General features: G+C 43.8%; 1 protein-coding gene across 1 annotated transcript; it reads right to left on the reverse strand.

Moving 5' to 3' along the window:
- Nucleotides 1-701: 701 nt before the first annotated feature.
- Nucleotides 702-26909, reverse strand: NRDC (nardilysin convertase). Its single transcript, XM_058030161.1, has 31 exons — nucleotides 26566-26909; nucleotides 22069-22387; nucleotides 21823-21904; nucleotides 21111-21264; nucleotides 19411-19484; nucleotides 17909-18004; nucleotides 16858-16980; nucleotides 15451-15508; nucleotides 14449-14522; nucleotides 14175-14244; nucleotides 13729-13806; nucleotides 13175-13295; nucleotides 13038-13096; nucleotides 12378-12432; nucleotides 11073-11177; nucleotides 10696-10819; nucleotides 10126-10212; nucleotides 9406-9525; nucleotides 8633-8684; nucleotides 7389-7539; nucleotides 6252-6379; nucleotides 5477-5639; nucleotides 4800-4831; nucleotides 4285-4423; nucleotides 3842-3889; nucleotides 3499-3551; nucleotides 2799-2882; nucleotides 1850-1940; nucleotides 1446-1562; nucleotides 1129-1218; nucleotides 702-916 (listed from the first exon to the last, which is right to left on the reverse strand). The coding sequence occupies exons 1-31, from the start codon at nucleotides 26907-26909 to the stop codon at nucleotides 722-724; spliced, it is 3486 nt and encodes a 1161-aa protein (XP_057886144.1). The 3' UTR covers nucleotides 702-721.
- Between the last annotated feature and the right edge of the window lie 143 nt (nucleotides 26910-27052).

Below are 27052 nucleotides of genomic sequence, written 5' to 3' on the forward strand. Positions count from 1 at the left end.
TTGCAGGAAGACTTGTTTTCCAGTTGAGTCATGATAAATTAATTATGTGAGATATATAAGAGGTATTTGTTTTTCCACTGGAATAATCCTTGCAGCTAGCTAAACCTACTTCTTAAGTAGCTCATGAAGTAACAAAATGAGCATCTGCAGCATCCACAGGAGAAGTTTTCTGGACTCTACAGCCAGGCTTTCCAGCACGTCAGGAACCTCTGCCTTGTGTGCTTTGCTACAGTTAATAATGATTGAGTAAGTAGCTAGATGTAGCAATCAAACTACTTTTCTCTCCACAGTGATGTCTAGCTTTTATTTGATTTCATCTTAATTTTGTCTATGTTGCACATACAGAAAAACTACAAAAGCAGTGTGAGTTGGAAGCCTTGGGCTGTTCTCCCCCTCCCACGCACTGTCCCTGCTGCAGATCCTTCCTGAGGAGCTGTCACTGCTGCTGAGGAGCTGCTGCAGCACTGCAGGGATGGTGCAGGCCAGGCTGGACACGAGGGCAGAGCCCACAGCTCCAGGCAGTCAGGGCTGTGCCTCTTCTTAATGAGCTTGGGGAGGTGATGAGAGCTTGGCTGGAAACTTGAGGAAAGCTTCCTCAATGTCTGAATGGGCTCTTCACCCCAGCTACCACTACAGCTCTGGTTTAATAAAAATAGGTTTGTCATGTTGATGTTGCAGAAAGCACCTGTATTACACGGCAGGGCAGGGCAAGGTATCAGTTTTATTTCAGTATTTTATGGTAAGGGAGAACATTCAGAGTTGATGTGTAGGCTTTGATGTCCTTGATGGAAGTAAAGTCACGCATCAAAGAGGAGGGGGGCAGTAAAACAAGATGAGGTATTTCACCAGATGAAGAGTTCTGTCCTGAGACAGCTGTCACCTCTGAGTCCCCTTCGTGCTTTCCATATCCAATCACCTGCAAAAAGGGACCAGAAGAGAAATTGGGATCTCATGCAGTGTTTCTATGCCCTGACAATTAACTTGAGATACTGAAATGCAGTTCTAACAAGAACACTACTTATAAATGAAGAAAATGTGGATAACCAGAGTAAAAGTTCCATCACAGATCTCCTCTCCCACACTCTTACTGCACTCTGCTTCTTGAAGGTGGAGCTGACAGACACTCACATGTACACTGAGCACTTTCCTCTGGTTGCTTCTGTGGTCTTGGAACCAGTTGACCAGGTCTGCTTGTGTAATAGACTTGAGAGCTTCAATCTGAAACCCACAGCAAGGAGGTTTTAGCAGCACAGTGGCAATTCAAGTAATTTTAAACATTAAAATATTTCCTCTGCGACCTCTACTCCACTGGATAAAAGAACCTTTTTAAAAGAACATGTAATTTTAGAGCCAGTGTGTCACTAGTAGCATAAATCCCATTTATGCTTTTGAAACTGCTGCAAAAGCAGTGTGGTTTTTGTGTCCCAGGGCTGCAGGACACCCACCTCCCGTGCCAGCCTGTCAAACAGGTACTGCTGGGTCACCACTTCATTCCAGTTCCTGTCCACTTCTTCCCCAAGGTGGGAGTCTTCACATTCCTTCAGTTTTATCAAAGCTGTTACCTACATGGGAAAAAGAAAATTAGCTTTAATGGGTTTCAAACTACCTTAACTGAACATCAGTCACTGCAGTTGAGAGAAAAGCTGAATTACATTAACGAGGTAGCTCCTTGCTTCTGGAGCTTAACTGCAAATGGCCAGAGAATGGATGTTTAGGGAACAACAGCAGAACAGAGCAAGAGGCAGAGTTTAAAAGGTGAGGCCTTTATCCAGAAAACCTCAGAGAATCACCAGATAGCTGGAACTGAATCATGCAGCTCAAAGAAGAGCTTTTCAAGATGATGTTTTACCTGGGTGTTAAATGCCTCTTCAGTTAAATCCTTGATTTTCTCTTCAAAGCAAGAAAGAAACTCCTCTATTTTCCTGTCAACCAATTCAGAACTATAAGAGAAACAAATCATGTAATTAGGCAGGAAAAACCAACCAAATAAAAATCCACAAAATATTAAGGGGTAAAGTAGCAGCCCCCATATGATGAGGAAGGGAGAGGCTCACTGCTGTTATCCCCTGAAAACTCATCTGACAACACCTGGTGGTCAGTTTGTGCAGTGCTCTCATTTTCAGCTGTGCCCAGGCACCCCAGGAGCCTCTGCTGTGATGCTGCTGGGGCCCTGCTGTAGCCCTGAGCCCTGCACAGTTAGGAGCTCCAGGATTGAAAGAAAATGTGATGTGGTGGATCCTGAGTTTTCTGACACATTAAAACCCTCACTGATGACACACACCTCAGTAGTGCAAGTGTCCAAATGTAAAAATGAGAGGCAGCAGCACTGTGCTAATTAAGCTTTCACTGTTATTTTTCACAAGTGGCACATTTTCTAAAAAACCCTGCAACTCTGGCAGGTCAAATGCTTGTAGTTCCAAGGGCCAGGTTTGAACAAAACCATAACAGTGCTGTGCCTGCTGAACATGAGCCACAGGAACAGCTAGGCAGGATTTACAGGATTTGAACTGGCAGAATAGCTCCAAAAGGGCAGGGGGATATTTTACTTAGTCTTGAGATTACTTTTCACTACTCAAGTCAGGACCACTGCAGTTTTAAGAAACTTGAGGCTACTGTTTTATTCAGGTGCTGGTTTTGAGTCAGGATGTTGTGACTGTCAGCAGTGTCCCTTCTGACATCCCCTTGAATTAAAAAATCCCTCTGTGGCCTGAAACAGGAGGGAAATCTCAGCTGGGAGCAGGTGCCTCCCACAGCCAGGGCTGGAAGTAGAGAAGAACTTTTCCTCACAGAGCACTTACTTGTATTTGGTTGCCTGGGTTGCCACTGTGACTGAGAAGCCAAGAATCCCAGAAGTGTTCCTGCAGGTGGGGTACACGTGGTAGCTTAAAAGAAAAAAGGACACAAGCACAATTAACTTTTCATTTACAGGACATGCTGCAAGTTAAAATAGTGTTGGTACTTTGGACAGAAAAATCGGAGATCTAAATTTGCAATAGTCTCATTTTCTTTGTTTTCTGCATTGCTGCTTTTCAGTGTTTTCTCAGCTTTAGGAAATCCTTTTAAATTGGGAGTGTTCATATTTGGGTTCCTGCAAACTCATCCAAGCAGAGTGAGAGACCCAGAGCTGTGAAAAGCCTGCTCCAGTTTCCTGGGGTAGCAGGGTGCCTCTGAGGGAGCTGCTCAGCACCACAGAGCTGCTGTGAAAACAGCCCTGGGGAAGGGGGGCTGAGTGTGGAAGTGCAAGGAACAACTTTATGCTGAATAATTCTGAGTTAACACACTGGTAATAGATGCAATTCTCACAGAAGTCAAAAGCAACTTGGCTTGCACTTTGTATTGATGGGTGCTTTTGTTTTTGAAATGTTGATGTTGCTGTTCCCATTACAGTAACTGAGGATCACCCACTGTGCAGGAAGGACTCCCAGAGTAAACCACCAGAGACCAGTCAAAGTAGGAGTGTGGGAGTAGGTGCAGGAGAATTCCTCCCAGTGAACTCACCCAAGGGTCTGCTTGGTCCTCAGGAAGTCAAAGCAAGGCTCCTCCATGTGCATCTGAAACAGCACAAAGTACAGCAGAGGTGACACTGCCTGCAGCCCCTCGTGCGCTCCACACAGAGCATGGGGACACTGAAGTGCCCCTGGCCAGCCACCACTGCACTAAGAGAGCTCAGTCCTGTGGGCTGGGAGCTACAGAACAGTCTCCTGTGGTGTCCAGCACTGCAGCATTTGGGGACATCCACCCAAACATTTCAGCCAGGGGCAGAAATAGAACAACTGGGGGCCACTCAGCCTTGTGGCCTCAGCTCCAAGCAGTGTTCAGGGCAGACAAAACACAAACTTACCACAAGCAGCTCCATCAGGGTGTATTCCCTCAGGTTCCTGGCACCTGACTGGAAAGACAATGAAGAATTTAGGGTGGGTTTAACATGATTGCTCAGACCAAGGTGATTTGTGGCACTGAGGGACAATTCACAGCAGGGACAGATGGGAAGTTCTGGTTTTCCCTGAGGGGACAGGCCCAGCCCAGCACCCAAGATCAGAGCTGGGGACACCAGGAAGCCACCACAGCACTGACCCAGCTCCCAGCAGCAGTACAGGAAGGGAGGTGCTGGCTTCAGGGAACCCCCCACTTGGATTTCAGGGAATCCCACTTGGGTTGAGCCTTAGGGCACAGGGCCTGTGCTCACATGAGGGGTGTGTGTGTCCCCTCTGTGACAGCCCTGTGCAGAGCCTGCTCTCAGGGAGGGGTGGAGCCAGAGGAGCAGCCCAGCCCAGCACACAGTACCTGGTAATAGACTGTCACCTCGGAGTTGGCGTCGCCCTTGTTGAGAGTTTTCACCTTACACAGCAGGTGGGTGTTGGGCAGATCCACCACCCGGAACTGCACGGGGCAGGGATGGGCCAGGGGGGCAAAGTGGAGCTTTCTGGGGGGAGCACAAACAGCACAACTTCAATCACCTGCTCACACCTTGGCCAAAGCCAGAGCAACACCCTGACATTTACACACTGCTCACACTTTGGCCAAAGCCAGAGCAACACCCTGACATTTACACACTGCTCACACCTTGGCCAAAGCCAGAGCAACACCCTAACATTTACACACTTGGTCTGACCTCATTTTCCCCTTCCCCAAACCAGAACTATGTCTGCTTAAACTGCCACCATCAACAGCCACCTCCTGCAAACACCAGAGGGAAGAAGGGAATTTCTCAGCACTCCCACTCTAACTCCCTCCTCCACAAAAGAATCTTGATTATAGTTTCCATATAATAAGCAATTAGAGAGTCAAGAGATACTCACTGAACAACATAATTCAGGAAATCCTTTGCTTCCTAGGGAAGAAAGCAAACATTAGTTTTAGTTAGAAGAGAATTATTACCCCAATTCACAACCACAGACTCCAGGGCAGCACTTGAGAGAGTGAGTAACAAGTAAGAGGAGCTGTCCTGCTCCCTACATCCCTGCACACTGTCCCCAGTCCCTCCAGCCTCCTCTGCACCACCCTGCACAGTCTCCACGCTGCTTTTTGCACTGCAATGTCTCCAGAAGGAGAAGGCACAAGCCAAAGAAATAGCACATTATCCTCACTCCATGTGTTTGGCACTCCGTGAGGTTTAACCAAACCACACAGGCAAATTCCCAGGATAAATGTGCTCTGAGGGAAGCCTCCTCCTGTGGCACCACTGCAGGAATTTCTCCATATCAAATATATCAGTACACCAAACAACATAAAACATGGTGGCAGCAGGAGAAATGGATTACAGACATCTAGTACATTTTTTTCCCATCTGTTTAAATCCAAAATTCCTGGAAACTTGTGTTCAAACTGGCAACTGTGGACTGCCATTGGCTCATCCCCAGGAGCACTCCTGAGGTGTTGGAGGTGACGGGACTCCAGACTGCCAGAGCAGAGCAGCATCAGAGCTCAGTGTGGTAAATCCCAGAGTGAGCACAGGCAGTGCCAGGGCTGCACTCACCCTGCTGGTGAAGTTGCCTTGCACGAGCCCCTCCACGAAGAGCTGTGATTTGAAGGCGGTGACGAAGGCGGAGAGGGCGTCGATGGAGAGCCCCTTCATCAGCGTCTGGTACTTGTCGATCATGGACCAGCGGCCGTGCTCCAGGATCAGCAGCCGCACGTCCCTGCGGGCCAGGGAACACAGCAGGGCTCATCAGGGCTGTGCCACCCCCAGCAGCTGCTGCTGCCTCCAGGTCACTGTGGGACAGCAGCTCCCTGGCCATGCTGCTGCACGGCTGCTGTGTCACAGACACATTTTCTGAAAAATCCTTTCTTTGGGATTTTTCCTCCTGAGAAGCAGAGAGGCCTCAGGAACAAAATGTAAACAATGGTTATCTGCTGCTGTGGAATGCAACAGGGGCATCTGTGATTGGTCTCATGTGGTTGTTTCTAATTAATGGCCAATCACACTCAGTTGGCTTGGACTCTGTCTGAGACACAAGCTTTTGTTACGATTCATTTTCTATTCTTAGCCAGCCTTCTGATGAAATCCTTTCTTCTATTCTTTTAGTATAGTTTTAATATAATATATATATCATAAAATAATAAATCATCCTTCTGAAAGATGGAGTCAGATCCTCATCTCTTCCCTCACCCTCAGACCCCTGTGAACACCATCACACTGCTGGGGCTCCCTAAGCTACAGCAGAGCCTGCAACCAGCCCTGTGAGCACAGAGCAGGGATCCCTGAGCTCCTCAGCTCAGCCTCAGCCACTGCTGCCCTCCCCAGAACTCACTTGGCCAGAGTCTCAGGTTTAATGAGGATGTTGTAGTATGTCTTCTTCAGCTGCTCTGTTATCATTTCAAAAACTGCTGGAGTAAAGCTGAAGTCAGACAAGTAATCGATGATGAGCTGAAATAGAAGCTGTAAAGAGAACAGTTTCAGTTGGGGTTTTTGTTGGTTTAATTTAATGCTGTACAATAATATAAAATTATCATTATTGAGACATGGAGCATTACTAAGCAAATTCCTCCATTCTGACAGATGGTCTTCACTAAACAATCCTATCCCAAATGACTGTTCCAGAAGGGCAGTGTTTTTACACAGTGAATAAGCTCAATATCCCAAATCAATGGGAGTTTCCACATTGTATTGAAACAAATCTAGCCTGGAACCCCCAACATTTCTGTATTCAATATTCCATTTTTTCCTTTTACAGCTGACCAGCACAATGACATCACAACAGAGACATCATTCAGGATTAAAAAAGAGAATACTCAGACACTGCTGCTTGTGTATTTGGCTTTTTCTGTTAACACTCCTATTAATAAATCTGACAAGTTATTAATGGTCTTAAAGCTCCAGCAAAGCTCTTGCAAAGGAAGTTAATGGTTGTCTCCTCTGTGTCCTCTCTGCGCCTGCCATGTCTTACAGGAATTTAGGGAATGGGAACAGGGACCCCCCAATCCTCTCAGCAAACCAACACAGAAAATGTGCACCCAAAATGAGCATGTTCAGAAGCTGGATCTCCAAAGTCAAACTGAAACCAAAATCTCTTTTCAGACACTCTTCTCTAGACATCATGCAAATAGGCACAGCTTAGAGATGGAAAGGCTCCAATCCTCTTTATGGCCATGGGAGACACAAAGCTCTTTTTATAGGAAAAGCTGTTAAAATTTTAAAGGAGATACAGTTATTACTTAAAAGGAAGATTTAAGTCAGCCTGAAGTCAGTAATTTGAGCTTGTGTAAGTTCACAAAACTCCATCTTTACACATGTAAGCACAAGAAAAAGCAGCACATTTGCTGCATTACCCTGCCAGAGACCAATTTTTCTATTTAAAACACCTCATCCAACCATTCACAGCTCCAGAAAAGCACACACACTGCAAAGCTGCAGGCACAAGAGCAGTGAGGAGAGGAGCAGAGCTTACAGGTAGTTTGTGATTGAATCCTTTCACTCTGATGATCAGGCCATACTCTCCAGCCACCAGCTTGTACTCCAGCTGAGCCACATCTGCTTCATAAGCTGGTTCCCCCAGGTTGTGGGAAAGGATGTTCACAAATGTATCAAACAAGACTATGCTGCAGGGAGAGAAGGGAGAGAAGAAAAAAAGGATGGACTAATTATGAAAGTTAAGCCCGATGAGCTTGATGGTATATGCAGTGAATTCCAACAGAAATGGAATTTTTGTAAAATGAGATTCAAAAAGAAATTTTCCCAAAAACCCAGAAATAGATAATGCAGATTTCCCTTTGTGCAAAAAGCACATGACACTACTTAAAAATGATCTAGACATCCAGCAATGTGTCAGGATGTCCTTGAAATGTGAAAAATTCCAGCTTCACAAGATTTAAGGTTTCTTCAAGGTAAGAATGCACATTTTAACAAAACAATGCTCAAAACATAGAAAAATCACAGCAAATGAAATTATTTCACTTTGTGTAAAGGCCTGGGGAACAGATAGACTCAGTTATGCTCAATACTTGAGTAATGAGATGATTATTTATCTACCAAGGTAAAAAACAATAATAAGCTAGAGCAAAGCAGGCTACACAACCTGGAAACTACAGTCCCTGCTTTCAGGTTTTTGTTACTGCCTGGATTCCAATTCAAAGATAAAATTAACACCTCATGAAAACAGATTTAAAAAGGCTTTCCCAAAACCTGATTTGTGCAGGTCTTGGCAGGCTTATGCCAACAGCACTGTGACATTGGGTACAAGTGGCAATGGCAGCCTGAGGCAAGCCAAGTGCAGCAGGCCCAGGACTGCCCCCAGAGCTCTGCCTGACCCCAGCTGGTTTCCCAAGGCTGCTCCTGCCTCTTGTCCTGCCCCTGCAGGCTCCCAGGGTGCTGGGACATGCTCAGGACATGACTGTGGGCTGCTCTGTTTGAGCAGCTCCTTCTCTGAGCACTGCTGCTGTCACATTGCTCTTCCCCAGCCTTGCCCTGGGGAACATCACACCATGAACTCCTTACACATTGTTTGCTACAGGCAGGACCTGCTGCAGAACCACCATCACCAAACTGCAGATAAAACCACAAGGAAGGTGGAAGGATGTGAGAAAAGGACACCTTATTCTATTCCTGCTTAAAATGAAAGTGTCTTCCCAGTTTTTCACTAGGGATGGTAGTTTAGTTACTCTGCAAGGTAAGCATAAATAACAGAATCCTCACTTCTCTGCAGACTGCTGTATCAATGGAGAGATCAGATGGAATCGAACATAACCTGGGGAGGAAAAGGAAATTTCAATGAGCAATTGTACAGAAAGTGACAACTTTCTCAACTCAAATATATTTCCATCAAGTTGCTCTTAGGTGACAATGAGTTTAATGAAAATGGTCATTCATCTATAACACTTTTTTTCTTATTTTAAGTCATCATTAAATGTCTTCTCCATCTTATTCCAAAAATCTTCCCTTTGAAGTACCAAATATTGGAAAACAAAGCTGTGCTTTGCAGAATACTCCCATGGCATGACCATTATAAATAGAAAAAGAAAACTTCACAGAACATCTGTTTAAGAGACACTAAAAACTGTGACATTCTGCTTGAAAGCAGCAATATATTTTACACCCTTGTCTCTGATCCAGGCTGTATTTTTCTCTTCCTGTAGAAGACACTATGTCCCTTCTAAATAATGTGCTCCTTCCTTCTGAAGCCCCTGTCTCAGCAGCATGTTCTGTCTGCCCAATCCTGTCCCCACAGATGTTCAGAAGTCAGTAAATTTAAGTGATTCCACTTTTCAACCTGAAGAATCAGCAGGGTGTCTTTGTTGCCTTAGCTCACCTGCTTCTCCTTTATTGTAGCTAATAAACATATCAGAAGGACCATGGAAGAGCTGACAGCAAGTTTAAATGGTGAACACTACCATGGATTATTTGCCTTCAAATAAATTCTAGCTGGTAAAAACAGGGTCTTGCTATTCAGAAAGCCCTCAGGCATTTACCTTTTGGGATTTTGAATTTATCATCCTTCCTGTACCAGAGACAGCCTTGCTGTGTGCTGAGTGTTTTGACTGGATATTCTGTCTCAGGGCAGTCAGAAACTTTCAAAGCAAAGTCAGTGGCTAACAAAGAGAAAAAGCACACCAAAACCACATGTTAGTGTGTTTCACAGACACAATCAGGCTAAATTCATCCAAGTCTTCAAAAGTATCAAAAAATACATTTTCCCCCTCCAGTTTTCTAAATTATTTGTGACAGCACTTTCCTGGACCCAAAGAATATGTCTTTTTCACTTCCACACCACAACAGTGGCTGAAGCAGAGCAGAAGAGGTGGCATCACATTCCATCCAGGACACAAGTCCTGGCTTTCATTTCATTTGCTTTTGGCAACAAAGCCAGATGGTATTTAAATGCTTTCAGAAACAGGAGGATTAAGCAAATAAAATTCTCTTCTAAGGTGTCTGCATTAACTCTCACTGACTGTGAGGCCTGCTCTGTTATGGATATATCATCTGTAATTTTATATACCTTAAAATAACTCAGTTCTTAAGCTTATAAATAAAAGAAGAGTAGATAAAATCCAGCTGAACAGAGTGCTCATGTTTTTTTAATTTGCAAAAACTGGTTGATACCAGTTTAGGTTGTTTCTAAACACAGATTCTCAACGCAAATTCTCAAATAAATCACTGGGGAAGATTTCACCCATGCCCAGGTGCCTTACCTATGTATTTGTTCTCCTCTGGAAGGTGTAAATCTGGATTTAACTCAAAGTCACTGTCCCATAAATCACTCCAGTAGCTGTCAATATCTGTTACAAACCATGAAATGCTTTAGTTCAACAGGAAGGAAAGGCCATCCTATTTCCAGGCATCTTTTCCCAATCTCCAGATAGATCTGCAGTATCACAGCAGTTTCTTAACATCACCCCATTCCTCAGGATTCTTTCTGAATCCCTTCCTATAAAATCTTCTGGAGCAGGACTGAAGCAGCCCTATTAAAAAGCAAATCAAGTCTGCCTCAGCAACCCAGCTCCCCCCACACCCTGTGCTCCACTGCTGTTCTTCCCCTGAATGGCAGCAAGTGCAGCTCACTGGGACCTCTGCCTGCCAAAGGAGCTGCAGGAGGGGGAATCCACTGGCAGCCAACAAGGAGCAGGTCTGGGTGCCACAGAGACTGATGGGGAGCTCAATAAAGCACTGAGGATTCATTTCCCCACTTGTATTTTGTGTTGCCACCCTTTTACTTCCTCTAATGCAGGAATCAGACATTCTCAGCTCTGCTGCTGTTTTACCTTCCATGCTGTACTGAGTCCCAAACCACTTCTCTTTGAGGTGACACTGGCCTTCATTGGCAGCAGACAGCAAAACCAGGTTGGCTCTCTGAGGGTTGAGCTGGTTCAGGGCATCAGCAATGATCTGCAAGTTCCAGACAATATTTCAGCTCAAATGCAGCTGACTGCTTGAGCCAGTAAAGACTTCTCAGTTGGAATGTAGGAAAAACAAGAAAAAACAAGCTTACAAAACAGATTTGCTTTCTGAATACAACAAATGTTTCAATTAATACAAAACCTGTGCCTGCATTATGTTTAATTACAAATGCCTGTATTACACAGCATGCACATGTTTTCCTTACATCAAAACATATAATCAGAGTTCAAAGAACATTTACCTCTGGCTTGTATTCAAACAAGAGCTGGTCTCCTGTCAGAAAATCTTCCTTCTGAAACAACTGCATGTTCTCACAAAGGTTTTCCACATAGTCAACTGGATCTGTCTGCAAGCAAAGAAATAAAGCTATTTGTCACATAATTAGAAACCCAAGATACCCATTTTCTGTTCTGAGAAGAGCTTGACTAGTCAGTTATGTTGAGCATGTGTTGGATGCTGTGCTTGTTACAGCATTTGGTTTCAGTTATTCAATTAAATATGTTTCATAACCATATCTAATGTTCAGTCTCCTCTGAGAATCCTGACATTTCAGCCACATCATCTTTGTAGAAGAATCCTTGATTATGCAGTTTACAGGCATGGAATCTACCAAGTTAAAGACCCAGCAGAAAGCACTCCTTGCCTCCAGGGGACACAAGCACAGCCCTGCAACAATTCAAGATCTGAAGTGACCTGGAAAGCACAAGGCCAGGAACTGCAGCTGCTGCATGAGTAGCTCTGGCTGTGCTCCTTTCCCCAGCCATGATGTGCAGGTGAGGAGGGGGAGTTCTCCTGTTTGAACCTGAAATACACATTGCCTTTCAGCAGGGTAAGGCTGCCTGCAGGACCAGGCTGCTCAGCTGCTGGCCAAGTGCTTTTGGGGTGTTTGCAGCAGGCAGCACAGGGCTGTACAGATCCTGGGGCAGACAGAGAGCACAGGACACCTGGAAAGAGCTGAGTCTTGGAAATGTAGTGGGAAACATGCCCAAGGATTTCCTAAGACACCAAACACCTGAGGAAACATTAAACCTTCCCTAGGCACCCCTTAACCATTTATACCAAGCCCATCATTCCTTAGCACAGCTCCATCCACCAGGCAGAAAACTGGGGTGCCATGACTAAATCATTCTTCTGCCCCTGGGAATCATTCACAACCCTGTCACAACTGCACACACAAATCTATGTTGCTGCTGTATGGAGTATTTGTATGGATGGATTTGTTTTCCCAAAAGGAAATTTCAGTGCCATTCAAAGAAAAAAAAAACAAGTTACCTAGTAAGAAACAGAACATGATAAATGTAGTAGGAGTAAGAAAATCTAAACTGAAAGAGCCTACCTAGTAGGTAAGGAATGAAAAATCAACATTAAATTCTGTTAGGGAAAAATCTCAACATTTCTCTGCCTAGAATCCATCTCCTTTCAGCCAAATACAACCTCATCAAGTGCACAATGTATTTCTTCTCAAACAGAACTTTAAAAATGTGTTTTAAACTGAAAAAGTAATTACTTTTCATGGTTTACCTATGTCAGAACAGAGGATAAATACCTGTTCCTGGTAGTGAAATTCATTAGCTTCAATCTTTTGTATTTCTTCCCATATTCTGCAGAGGAGGAAGAAGATAACAAAAGTGGATTTTCTCCATTATTCCACAACATTTACCAAGAATCTTAAAAAAGGAGCCTTCTAGGAAAGGCATCAATGATGGGATCAATGATTCATTCAGGTACAAGACACAGAAGCCAATATTAAATGCACTTCCCAAAATGGCATTTCTCAGAACTGGCAGAAAGTTCTTCCATTTTCCAAAGAGAGAGAGAGTTAACAAAGAAGAGTCAAAATCTGATACCAAATTAACATAAAGGCTAACACAAGAACACCCAGTCCTGACTTCCACAGACCTGGCTCAACAAATTCTTTTAAAATGAACACAAAACTGCACCTGACCTCTACACTAGTTCAGCCTCCTAAACTGAAGGAATCACATCACAATAAGTGAAACTGAAAACCACCAAGAAATAAGCCCAAAAAATTAAGAAAATTTCTTTTTACACTTTTTTAAACTGACATGTTTTCCACACAGACAAGTTTTACTAATGACTCCCTGCTTATGCTCCAGGAACTCCACAAAAAGGGCAAACACTACAAATAACAGGATCATGGAGAAGGACACCAGCACAAATATCTGCTGGAGTGGCAAACACTTGCCTTTGATCTGGCCCCCTTTTCTGCAGCATCTTCACATACTGGAACACAACGTGGGCCACCTGCAGACAGAAAGGAACACATTAATCTGTCCAGCCATGAGGGGAACAGCAGGAAAAACAAGCTGCAGGACACCATACCTCATAGAAGTGCTTGTAACCTTCATCAGTCAAAGTCACAGAAATGCTGAAGATGGAGTAAGTGGAGTTCTGTTCAAACCCTGTCTCTCCATTTCCTCCATACAATGCAAGGGCCCAAAACCTATGGAAGAGTGAAAGGTATTTGTTAATTAATCCTTTCAACTTTGTTTGAGCTTAGCTAGAAGCAGTATATCACAAGGTATCTTTATTTCAGAGGCTTTCAATCCATTTACAGTTTACACAAAGCTTTTCCAGTCTGGGGATGTGACCTCAGGATACAGCATTAAAGAAAAACAGTGAAAAAGCTAAGTAACCTTCTGGAGATCTCAAAGATCAGTCAGAGATACTCCTGATCCATGACTCACAGACAAAAATCCCATTTATTTCTTACTTGGGTTTATCATCACCTCACAGAATATCACTACAAAACAGTGATAAAAAAGGCAGGCTTGGCCTGCTTTTACATCTATAGAAAATATAAATAGACAAAATAGAGTTTATTTATATTTGAATGAGATCAAAGCATTTAATAACCATGCTTAAAAACCACATACTTTTTCCTAAGGAAAGAAAGAACACTGCCTTTGCCTTCATGTCCCACCAGCCAGGAAATATAATGAAGAGGCTTCACCCTAAGAGAAAGTTTAGAGGAGGAGATTAGATGCCAGGAGGTAACACATTTCACAGAAAGAATTCAAATCACTGGGCTAATGACTAAAATATGCACTGTCTCTTTTTTCAGGGCAAGTTTTGCATTTTCAGGCAAATTAAGATAATAAGCTGAAGTGTGGGAGTTCAGAACATAATGACTGATCTGAGTCAGTGAGGAAAGGAACTGTATTTGCAGCAGTTGAATTAATTTTTAAATGAATTCAGCTAGGGGGCTAGCTGAACCAAAGTAATCGGTTAGACAAGTAAATGAGATTCTTTGGTTTGTTGTGAAAGTCAATAAATTATTCACAGCATAAACAAGGTAGAAGTAAAATGCAGCACAGTGTACCTGTAATACTGTTCTTGTGGGGGAAGTGCCCAAGTGATGGTCAATGAATGAACTTTCCTGATTGGAACAACTGGACACAAATAAATTGATTAATTATAAATATGTGTGACGAGACAGAGACAAGAAATTTTACATAATGCAAAAGAAAAGTTAGAAAGAATAGTTAAAAGCTGTTTTAAACCACACAGAATTACTCTACAAAACATCTGGATCACCCAAAGAAAATTTCTTTCAGCATGCAGGTATTCAAAACACTTAAATCCATTTCACTTACCTCTGTAAAGCTTGTGAAACTCTGGTGTGTCAAAAGGCTGAGTCAGATGGCCAAAGCTGGGCTTGGGTAAACCACTAAAAAGCAAAATGGAAGTGTGATGTCATTGGCAGGGATTCAAGGCTACACTGAGATACTCAAAGGCATCAGAGAGGACACCAGAGAGCCTGCACAGGGCCCATTTCCCTTTTTTAAGGGTGCAGCCCAGCACTCCCCCAGCCCCAGGGAGGTTCCCTGGGAGGCAGCCTGCTCACAGTTATAACTGAGCAATTAACCCAGGTGTGGATACCACCCCAGCACTCCCCTTCCTTCTGTACAAGAGCACAAAACCTGATTCTGTACAGCCAAGAACAGCAAACAACATCCTGAGTTCACCCTGCACCCAAGGAATCCTGATGGATTGTCCTGTGGGGCAGGAGGGAGGAGCAGGGAGTGGCCAGGACAGACAAATGTGTCTCTGCATGGCATTAGGCTCTCACAAGAGCATTGCCAAGCACCAAAGGGAAAAAAATGCTTTTCAAGTCAGCAAAGCTTTTGCAGACCCCCCTTTTTAGAGGGCATACTGGATCAACCTTTAAAAAAAACATTTATTTCTAACCTACTGCCACCCTATGGATGACACTTAAATTCCAGATACGATGTTAATTAATTTTGCTTCTAATTATTTTTGAAACAAGGCAAAGATAAGCAATGTGAAATGATAATCTAAGTTTGAAGGACTTATCTTAAAGTCAAGGCATCAGCACATATTAAGCAAACACTGCTCCAAGTTAGCACCACACAGCTCACAGCCTAAATAATTGTTAAGCAGAAACAAAGTCTTCCTGGAACAATTAAAAGTGGTCTTTAATTTTAAAAATTGTCTTTTTTTTTTCCCCCAGATAAGAATGTTAATTAACAAATGGTAATTTCCTTTGTTTCTCCAGTAAGGGATTTTAAAAAAATGTCATTTTAAAGAGATAATTTTATCATCTGCAATGTCTTTATGCATCAAATGAATCTTACTTATTTGGGATCTCAGAGAAGATTTCTGTCACCCACTTTTCCAATGTATCCAGTGTTTCTAAAAAAGAGAGAAGAAAGACAGAAATGCAATTTCCTCAAGATCTAAGACAAGTTACCTTATCTCACCAGTTCAGTTATTTCAAAGAAGCTGCAAGTCAGTGTATTTGAAAACTGCAAAGTTCTAAATTATAAACTTCAAAGCTGTTGGTTTGAACCAATTCTTAACATTTGCTGAGCTGCATCTGGGGCCACAGCTCTGGGTTTGTGTAGGGGGCTCAAATCCCAGGCTGACACAACTGGGATTTAAAGTTCAGCAGTGTCTGGAGGGACTGCAGAAGGAATTACTGTCTTAGGGATCTACAAAATCACCAGGACTTGCAACTCTTTCCATGACTCTCTAGATTATACACAGGAATTTTCCCTCAAACTCAGTACTGCAGTTCTAAGGATTCCTTCTCCCCATCCTCTTTTCTGAGGAAATAAAAACTTTTCTTGTTTAAGCAACCATTCTGAACTCCAGAAGTGATGTTGTATATGTAAACTACAGCAGGAAAAAAGTCTGGATGGGGTAGGAGGAGGATTTGCTGCTGGGTTTGTTTCAACAGAGAAGGAAATACAAAACTGACCTGACTGGTTATCAGGTACCACCATTTTCTTCTCAAACACACAGAAAATATAACAATCCATCACTGGCTAAATGACTATTCAAGAGGCATTCAGCACCCTAAGTAGTTTACTGTCTAGACCAAAATTAAAAGCAAAGGAGAAGAAAAGAAAGAATGTCTCTATTATTACCATCTCCATTTTAGAGATGGGAATTGTAATCAGTTTTAGCATTCAACAAAACTCCTCCTTAAACACAAACCTAACTTGAATAACTTCTGAGAAATGTGTTTCTTCTGTTCTCAGCAAAAACAACACATAGGTCTGCAGTTCTCCACTGAAAGAAAATTCTAATCCATTTGTATAGAATTTTTCAAGCTATGGGGTAAAAATAGAACTTCTACTCCTCCTAGACAAACAAGGCAATTGGGAGATTCAGTCTCAGTGTCCCCATCAACTACTGAGGAGTTCCACTGTTGATGGCAGAGAAATCAGCAGCATTAATTCATTTAAGTGGCTTGACTCTTCATTGCTACAGGATTATTTCTGAAATGTTATCTTTGAGATTTTCCCTTCTGTGTTAACATGGAACCCACTGAAAAGGTTTCTCAAGAAGCAGCAGGGTGACAATAACACAGCACAATTGCTCAGGTCCTGTTTCATTTGGAAACCAGGCTAAAATCTACATATAAATACCCTCTGCAGGTCTGGACAAACCACCAGACTGGCTTGGGCTACAGCTGGACTGGCTCCAAAAGCCCCCAAGGCAGCAATGAGGCTGCTTTTAAGGAGAACTGATGTTACCTTTAGACTGGACAACCAGGGTCATGTAGTGAGCAGAGTAATGGCGCTGCCAGAATTCCCTCAGCCTGGTGTAGGTGTCGATGTTGTTCAGTTTGGGCTCGTGCTTGAGGGTGTCTGCATTACCTGCAAACATCACAGGGCAGGCAGGTCAGTCATCCACACAGCAAGAACACACCTAGTGAGAGTTCACTTCCCTCCCTAGCTCTAATCATGGTAAAGCACATTAAAAATACCAAACAGAAAACTGGAGTGAAAGGAGTGTTAAGTGAAACTGGCTATTTTCTGATTTCTGGTTCTTATCCAAAGCACAGCTGATATTTTTATACCAGGAAGGCCAGAGTCCTCCTGCATTATCACATCTCCCACAGGTCCAGCTCACTGTGTATTGCCAGCTATTCCCTCACCAATGGAACTTCCACAACAGCAGAGGGAAAAAGAGGAGGAAATAGGAAATTCAGTTTATGTCACCACAAAAATTTATAAAAACAAGCAACACTTCAAAGCTGGTAACTCTAATACCCATCAATCACACTGCTATTTACACACTCAGCAGCACCACAGGGTGTGGGAGAGAGGACTGGACTGTCCAAGCACAAATTTCTATTTTGCTTCCCTCACATGGCTGTGAAGGTCTAACCCCCAGAAATTCAACAGTGAATTATTTACTTTGAAAAGCCTCCTTTGACAGACAACCAGAAATAATTAATTTTTCCAGGAAATTCTAATAGCAAAAAAAAAACCAAGCTTAAGCAAGATGGAGATGACTCAGAGAGCACCACCTCTGTGTTAAGAGAAAGTTCCATAATTATACACCTTGGGCACCCAGCTATAACATAGCAAAAAGCAGAAAGAAAAGTATCTTAAAAAGGAGACAGCTGCTTTTATTCCCAACCATTTTCCTGTAAAATGGATAATTGCTTGAACTCTTCTGAACAAGTTTAATGGTTGCTGTGATATGACAGTTCATGTTAGTGCATCTAACCACTCAAACTTCTAAGTGGTTACAAATTTAAGTATCATTACTATTTTGTAACAGAAATACAGGACTTACCCCAAAAGAATTTCTTCATAGGATGTCCAGGCCTGGCAAGACTCCCAAATAACATTTCTTTTCTGTTTGCATCAGAGGGCCTTGCAAGCTGATACTCTGTTAATTATAAGAATTTGCAGTGGCATGCATCAAAGTTTGACATCATGTTCCCACAAAACAAAGCACAAATCCCAGCCAAACTGAAAAGGAGACATACCACACAGATGAAGTCTGAAATTTCTTTTAATATATGAATGCAGTAGTGAAATAAGAAAGTAGTAATGAAGACAAGAGGAAAAATGTAGCTGAGAAGTAAAGAAGGTGTTAGAAGTAAAGGAAGTGTCAAGAAGGAAAAGCATGTAAAGCACCAACTTGTCCTGCCTGAATGCTCTGATTATGTTAAGTTCAATGGGGACAAAATTAATCAATATTATACAGGACCAGGCCCTGCAGTAAGAGCCAGAGAACAATTAAAAATCTGTTCCTACCATATGTCACACAGACCAACCCCTAGCCTAATAATGACATAAGAAATTGAAAGGTGAGCAAGGTAAGTTTCTAAAAATGCAGTTTTACAACCACTTTACCCTAATCTAAAAATGGGGCTCTGCCAAAATCAATTCACCCTCCTGAACTGCATTTTCCCATTCCTGTTTTGCTGGCAATAACAACCATGTAGAGCAGAGCTGTAAATAATTCCTGTGGCTGGGCTCTCCTGCAGCCAGCTCAGCAAGCTGACACCATTTCCTGGGCAGCACATCACCATGGTGTCCCTGCAAGGCCAGGACTGGCTCTGCACCACCAAGGTGTAAAATGGCTGCAGCTGCTGAAGAACCACACCTCAACTCAAAGGCAGCTCCTTGTTTACACTGACTTTTATCTAAATTCAAAGATCAAATCACCCACTTCTCCTTGCCAGAAGACAGATAAAGAAAATTAGTTGGAATAAATATTTGACCTAGTTGGGATATCTGCTGGTTTCTTCCTAAAACAGTGACATTTTAGAGGCAGTCAGGGAGTATCCATCACATATAAGAAAATCAACACTCCACTCACTTCTGTGCCTGGTTTAATTTCCTTCTGGGAAGTGACTTTTTAGTTATTCAGGTGTTAGAAGAAGGAGACAAGTAAAATCACCTCAACTTATTGTATTAACTCTGCACAGGACTGGAGAGAGCTCTGGGGCTGTGCTGGAGCTAAAATCATTTTGTTCACTGCAGGGCATCCACATGCTCATGTGCCCTGCCAGTTTCTGCCAAACCAATTCAGATTATTAATTTCCAATTAATGAAAATGTGAGGGCAAACTCTCAGAGTGCTGGCACCACATCCAGTCTTTCCTCCTCTAAAAGCCAACAGCCACAAAGCTTCAATTCAAGAGTTTCATCTCTCTGGTAAATTATGTGAAGTTAACTGAAGTGCTTAGAAGGGGAGTCCAATACAGAAACCAATAAACAATATTAAAAAGTAGGTTTTGTTTTAAGAAGATGGGCTAAACACACAGGAAAATATTCCCTTACTTACCACTGTCTACAGCCTCCACTTCTCGATCTATGGCATCCCTGATCATTAATGGGTGAATAAAGAATTGTGCCCACCTATGGAACAGAAAAATTCATATACTTTTCTTCAGTGTCTATTAAACTAGGCCAAAACACCAGTAATTAAATCCAACATCTATTTTGGTTTACAAAGTTGCCTGACTTATTAGGATCTATGTCATTCTTGACTATGATGTCTTAAAGAAAGACAAAAGCCACCAGAAAGCAAAGGGCAGAACTTCCCAGCTCCAGAGTGGGACTGAAGTGGTTGGATGCAGTAGGATATGGGTGCAGGACTATCTGCATTACATCCTGAAAATGAGCCACACCAGTGACCCACCTAGTCTGGGATCTGGAGAGAACAGAGAAAATCCCAGCTGTTCCTCAGGAACAACATGACCACGGGACAAGTTTCCTCTTAACTCCATGAAACACAAGTTTCTATATCCATTACAATTTTATTATCTACCATAAAAGTCAGTGTTGTCATCCAAATAAACTTCTTCTGTGTCCTCAGAGAGCAGAGCACTGGGAGAGATCTGCAGTGCATGGAGACTCTGCAGAAGGCTGCCAGAGAATCTAATAGTTCTGGTTTATTTGCTGAGGTTTTTTTATGAAAAACTGAGCTGGCTGAAGCAAAAGGTTAGGAGCAATAACAGGTTAAAAGTAATATATCTGTGATGGAGTTCTATGGCCAGAAGACCCATTACACTGAAGACAACTGAAAGGTGGTGCCTTTCCATTTCTTCACATCCACAAGTGCTTGAATGAGTAGAATTAATCCTCAGCACTCATTTATCTCCTTTGTATGAGAAGTTGTCCTACAGAACTCCTAATTTCTGTTTCCCTCTGCACTAAGCAAGCTGTTGTGACAGATTGCAATTATATTTTTTTGATTCTTTTGCACTTCCAAACATCTTAAAAAGCTGAATTAATCTGCAAATGGAAGCTGAAATTGGCCTAGTAAAGTAAAATTTAGGTTATACTTGGAAAAATGTGCAAACATTGGCTCTTGTGTCAAAGTAAATTTGCAGTGGAGCCTATTCTCCTCCTGAGATATTTTATGGCATCAGGAATATTCAGCTACACCCCTATGAATGAGAAATTCCTCTCACTAAAGGAAACCATGCCAACCAGTGGAGCTCTGTTGTTCCCAAAGCACAAAAGAGCAAGTTAAGCACTTTCTGGCAAAAGAGACATTCAGCAGTGAATAACCTGCACGGGGTTAAATGCCTCCCTCTGAGACACACTTTGTACCACAACTTTGAAGGCTGCCTGAAACAAACTAACAATTTAGAAGAAACAGTAACTCTACCAGAACAGACATTTCAAAGGATGAGTCCCTGGGATTCTGGGAGCACTTCCCCTCTGATCAGTTGTCACGTTGCATAACGTTTCTCCCTTCATCAATGCTACCACTTTAAGAGTGCCAAAACAATCAAAGAGCTGCATGTGTTAAGATTTAAACATAGGTCCTACATAATCCCACAGCAAAAAAACCAGCAACATATCCAAAGGGAAACAGCACTTCCCTAATTCAGTATCACTGCTCTAATGCAGGGAGCCATGGAAGTTCAGCAACAGCTTTGATCATCCCAAAATGAAAAACTGGACAAATACACCCAAGCTCCTGAGGCATATACAGACATAATTAACACCTAGTCAGCATTCATACAAAGTTACCTATCCAGGGCCTCTTTGAAGTACTTCCTCTGCACATCAAACTGGAACACTGTCCTCTCACAGTCCGTGGAGGCGTTGTCACCACCGCCGTGCTTCTTCAGGAACGCATCGAAGCCGTTCTCATCCGGGTACTTCAAACTGCCCATAAAAACCACTGCAACAAAAAATCACCCACAGGGCCAAAGTGGCATCAATCTGTTCATCCTGACTGCAGCTACAGCAACCCCTCTGTGACTGACCCACAGGCAGAGGAAATTGAGGAAATTACTGAATACCAACAGTCCCTGCTGCAGTTTGCCTCTGACAGTGCCCTCCCAGCCAGGCATGAACAGCATTTTGAAACACACCTGGTCAGAAACTTCACGTGGTTTCTGTGTCCACACTATTAATTCATCACCCTTCACCAGGAGACAAAGGTCCATAGCTCCAACCTGGTCTACAGAGCCACAGGTAAAATAATTCCCCTCTATTTAATGGGTAACAAATGAAGTTGATACAAACTAATGCACAGCTTGGCAAATAATATGAGACACCTTCTGCCATATTAAGAACTCCTTACTAAGTCAGTATTTATATAAAATCACAAGCTCATGAAAATAAATTCTCAAACAGCCAAATTAGGAATTGATACTAAATACTCCAGAAATGCAGAGCTACATAGCACCCATTTTGCACTGAAGCTGGAGGAGATGAAACAGGAGCAGATACATACTATGTTCCAGGAAGTGTGCTAATCCAGGCAGATCTTCAGGATCAGAGAAGCTGCCAACAGCAACACAGAGGGCTGCTGCAGACTAGAGAAAATACAACATTCTCAGTAAAAGCTGCTTCAGGAAAATGACAGAAGTACAAGATGAATCAATTGGGACAGGCACAATAAAAAGAACACCTAATCACAGTTTCAGACTTCAAGAAAGTTCACTAGATATTTTTGCACCCTACAGCTTTAAGTACATACCTGCTTTTCTGAACAACCTCTCTTTCTTGTCTCTTCCTTTTCAGCCAGCTCTTCTAATTCACTGTCCTCAGAATCATCGAAATCCTCATTATCTCCATCACTGTCCTCACTCTCATCCTCCTCATCACACTCATCATCATCTTCTCTGCCATCTTCAATCTCAGCTCCAGAGTCATCATATTCATCACTGCCCTCTTCAGAATCATCATAATCATCATCATTATCCTCCTCCTCCTCTTCTGAAGATGTTGGGGCACCATCCAAGTAATTCAAATCCGAAATCAAAAGTGCACATAAGCCATTCTGCAGTTTGATATACCTGAAAGAATAATTTTGTGCAATGAATATGTTCATTTCCTAAGTCTGAATTTTTAGAATTATAAAAATTTCATTATTTCATGTAATACTTAGAGAGTGATTTCCTGATGAAAATCTGAATGGTAGCCAAGACTGAGCAGTTTTATAGCAGGAAAGTAAAACATTCTTCTGCTATTCAACAGCTCTAGGAATAAGAAGCAGTTCAGGGCAGAAGCAGAAGCCATAAGGTGAAGCTCACTGATTTTGGCTTTTATTCTTCTCTTTGTGAAACATTTAAGCTATTAGCACTCACTTAATGCACTCAGGACAGGCAAACCTGAACTTCAACCATCTTTTAGGCTTGTCAGGCTCTTGGAAACAGGTATGATGTGACAGAATGAAGATCTTAGCCTTTGCCTCTAGGTATGCCCCAGAGCATTTGATTTGATTTGTTTTCATCAATGGTTTCTAATAACTGGGGTCTGCAGATGTAGCAGGCAAGTGTTGGAAAGGAGAGAGCTCCTCTGCAGGCTCCACAGAACCAGGCACAGGGAACTGGCTGGCTGTCACAGACATTTTTTCATAAAAATCCTCTCTTTGGGATTTTTCCTCTTCTGGGAAGCTGAGGCCTCAGAAAGAGAATGTAAACAATAATTATCTGCTGATGTGGAATGCAATAGGTGCACCTGTGATTGACTCATGTTCCATGTTTACAATTAAGGGCCAATCACAGGACCAAGCTCAGGGACAGATTCACAGAGAGCTCTCTTGTTTTTAGATTCCTATTCTATTCTTAGCTTAGCAGCTTCTGAACGTTTCTCTCTATTCCTTTTAACATAGTAATAATGTAACATATATCATAAATCAATAAATCCAGCCTTCTGATCATGAAGCAAGATTCTCATCCATCTCTCTCACCCTGAGGAACCCTCACAAGCCATGTAACAGCTGGGCTCCTATCAAGAAGCAATAAACAGTTCTCTCTGTGTGTTCATACACACACACAAGTTTTTAAACATGTGTGTATACATAAAAATAAACCCTCACAAGCCCTCTGTGCAGCACCCTTCTACACTTTTCTCTCTGAGGACTGCAAGCACCAATGCTCTGCTCTACAAGAGCCCTCATCAGTATTCATTTACCATCAAATCTGGAACAGAGTCACAATTTATCAATTTAGCCAGAGCATCCCTGCCAGGAGCTTGCACCAGCAGCAGAAAGGAAGGAATGCTGGTCCAGAAATATTTCATGCACCCTGTGCACCAGTGTGTTAGAGACCTGTGGTACCTGATCCAGCAGAAACACACACACACAAAAAAAAGCAAGCTAGAATAAAATAATCCCATGGTCACATCCCACGCTCCCAGAAAGATCTGAGCTGCAGAGCACAGAATCACAGAACAGTCTTTGTTGGAAGGGGCCTTTAGAGGTCATCTGCAGCTCCCCAGTTTGTACCAGACCAGAGCCTTGCCATGTGGACACAGCTCCTGGACTACCCAGTCTATGAAAAAAGCTAATGAACAAAGTCTGACAGCTGTGTTAAGGTTATGACTCATGACCCAAGAGGAGGTGACAGCTTACTCTGGGCAGGGTTCTGTGATCCTGCACACACCCAGTTCCCTGCTGCAAGACTGCTGAGCAGGACAAATCTGCTCTAGCCAAAAGCAAAGTGCCTTTTGACTCATTCCAACTACAGCAGGCACTGTGCAACTCGCAGGGATGCTCAGAGAGTGCTGGAATGTCTGTGAACAAAGTGAATCCTCCTGCATTCTGAAAGCACATTTGAGAACCATTCCCACCAGATACAAGTCCCACTGCACAGCTGCAGCTCTCCTGAATGTCCCAAAACACAAATGCACACGTGGGCAGCTGAGAGCCAAAGCCCTGACAGCCCTTCCAGCACTTCCTTGTCCACACACAACCTCTGCCCTGCAGGTTTGCACAGCTCCTGGAGAACCCCAGCCCTGGTGGGGGCAGAGAACAGAACAGGGCTGCTCCTCCCACAGAACAATGTGCCACAAAGCTGCTCAGCCAGGTGTACCCAGCAGCTGATCCTCTGCACAGAGCCCCATTAGGCTAATGGAGCAGATTATACTAATTTTACATGGCTCATCTGGAGGCTCGTGGGTGCTGCACCCAGGACAGAAAGCAGCAAGGACAAGGCTGGTGCTGCTGGATGGAGGCTCTCAGATTTCACTCCAGCAGGATTCAAACAGCTTAGGTTATCCAGAGCACAGGCACCACTGACACAGGTGTTCTTTACTTTTTCCATGGTTCAGTCCAATGGAAAAGGACAAATGTAACTAATATCCACTAGCATACAAAATACAGTACCAAAAATGCAATGGCATAAGGTAGAAACAGAAGCAAGCACAGTTCAATTGCTTTTTTGAAGGACTATACAGCATTGATGCAAGTGAGGCCAAATTATAAAAGACTTAAAAATAGTGCTTAAATCTCCTGAATAAGTTTAAACAGGATTGTTCTCACACCAAGTTTTTCTTTGACAATTGTTTAGAAGTTAGTATTGAAATACAGTGCATGGTAAACATTGAGAGAAATGCTATAATTTCACAAATTATGATAAATACAGGACCATGAAATTCCATATATGGATACATGTAAATACAATACACATTTTTTGGTAAATATAACCACACAGGTACAGCTCTAATGAGCAAACTTTTATAATGACAAATATTTTGTCCCAACAAACCCACTTCAGAAAATACATCCTGATATCTACATCAGAGCTCCTTTGGTGTTGTGAATGTTATTTGAGAAAGCAAAATAAGACATTTTCCATGAAGTTAAGACTGATGTCAGCAGACACAAACACTGAGCCCACATCACTGAAGCATGAAGGGGGGAAAATGTGTCAGCACCATCACATCACCTGCCAGGACACTCCCTCAGAGCTTTGGGACATCACACCTGGCCACAGGCTCAGTGTGGCTCTGCTTCCAGACACACTGAGCTGCTCCTCCATAAGGACAGTGTCTGTGCTCTGTCAGGCTCACAGAAATCAGTCTGAAAGGATGCAACTCTGTGCTTCCAACTGCAAAATCCTGTTAAGAATGGACAGTGGGATTTCTGCAAGATTTTGGTATTAATTTATGCTATAAGCAAACACTAACTCTCACATGCAGAGCCTCAAATTAGACAGTGACAGCCTTCAATGGATTTCCAAAGCTTCATCCACCAGAGTGCTGCTTCAGGCAGCAAAGGCAGGAGTTTCTCAACATCAGCACTGTGAGCTTTGCATGAAGACAAGTCTGTCACAAAGCAGCATGACTAAGAATGCCATCAGGAGAGGCAGGCAGAGATCCAGAGGAAGCAGCAGGGAAGTAGGGCAAGAAGGGAGGGAGCAAGTTTCTGCCTGAGCCAATGGGCACAGCCCTGCTCAGGCAGCCTGCAGGGAATCTCGCTGCCAGCCAGTGGCACTGCAAATCCAAACTTCAGCCCCAGGCTCAGGCAGCACATTCTCCACTGGCTGCACAGATTGGACATCATGAAAAGTAAAGATAAAATTTTAAAAGCAGCTCGAACAAGGGCTGAATAATACCCTGTCTCACAGGAAGAAGTTACAACAGTGTCCTTTCAAGAACAGACTGTCTTACAGCATCCAACAAGCTCAACCTCTGCTGGAGTTCTCATCCGAGTCTCTCGCTGGCTCTGGGTCAGAGACACTGTGGGCTGTGCTGAGGCAAGTTGATCTTTTTCATCACTTTTCGGGGTATTACTCAGAAATAGTGAAATAAAACCACAAACAAAATGGCAGCCTAAAAGCACTTCGCCTCAACTCACAGATACATTTGCGTTAAAACTTAGAAGCTCATCTAGAACACGAAGAGTAGCAGTTTTAAAGTTGGGATCTGCTCTGAAATACTTAAACACACTTTGCACTGACGGCTTTCGGAGGAGCTGCCGGGCTGAGGGCTGCGAACTGAACCGGCCATTGCTGTGCCTGGGAACACTCGGCAGCGAGCAGCCTGGCACAAGGGCCGATCCTCCCGCCCGGGGCCCGCAGCCACCCTCAGGACGAGCACACCGTCAGGACGAGCACACTCTCGGGACCGCGGGCCTCCCTTCCCCGCAGCCAGCCCCAGTGCCCCGGGACCAGCCCGGCTTCCAGCCCCAGCTCCCCGGCCCACCCCAGCCCGGCTGCGCTGCCCCGGGGCCAGCTCGTCCTGCCCTCACCGGTACTGCTTGGGGTCGCTGGGGGACTTGACGATGTCGGGGTCACCGAGGTTGTGTTCGGGACCGGCCCCCCCGCGCTCTTCCTCCTCGTCCCCGTGAGGCGAGCGGCCCCCGGCGTCGCGGCCCCCCTCCGCGGCCTGCTGCCCCACCGCGAGCTCCGGGCTGCCGTAGCCGCACGTCGCCTTGTTCCTGCCGGGCATGGCAGCGGTGCCGCCGCTCCACAGCGGCCGGACAACGGCCCGTCCCCGCCGCCAGCCCCCGGCCACGGCCCGCCCGCGGGGACCCCCGGCCGCCGCCGCCCGCCCGCTCCGAGCGAGGGCGGCCGCTAGAATGCGCATGCGCATAGCTGCGCGGCGCTCCCATTGGTGGAGACAAGGCTGCCGGCGTGAGCGGGTGGGGGAAACCATGGGTGGGAGAGTGAAGGGCTGGGTCTGGCTGCTTTCAAGAATCGGGCGGAGCGGGCAGAGAAATCAGAGGGGTGAGAAAA

This window comes from Melospiza georgiana, chromosome 9, assembly GCF_028018845.1.
Source record: "Melospiza georgiana isolate bMelGeo1 chromosome 9, bMelGeo1.pri, whole genome shotgun sequence".
Classification (NCBI taxonomy): domain Eukaryota; kingdom Metazoa; phylum Chordata; class Aves; order Passeriformes; family Passerellidae; genus Melospiza; species Melospiza georgiana.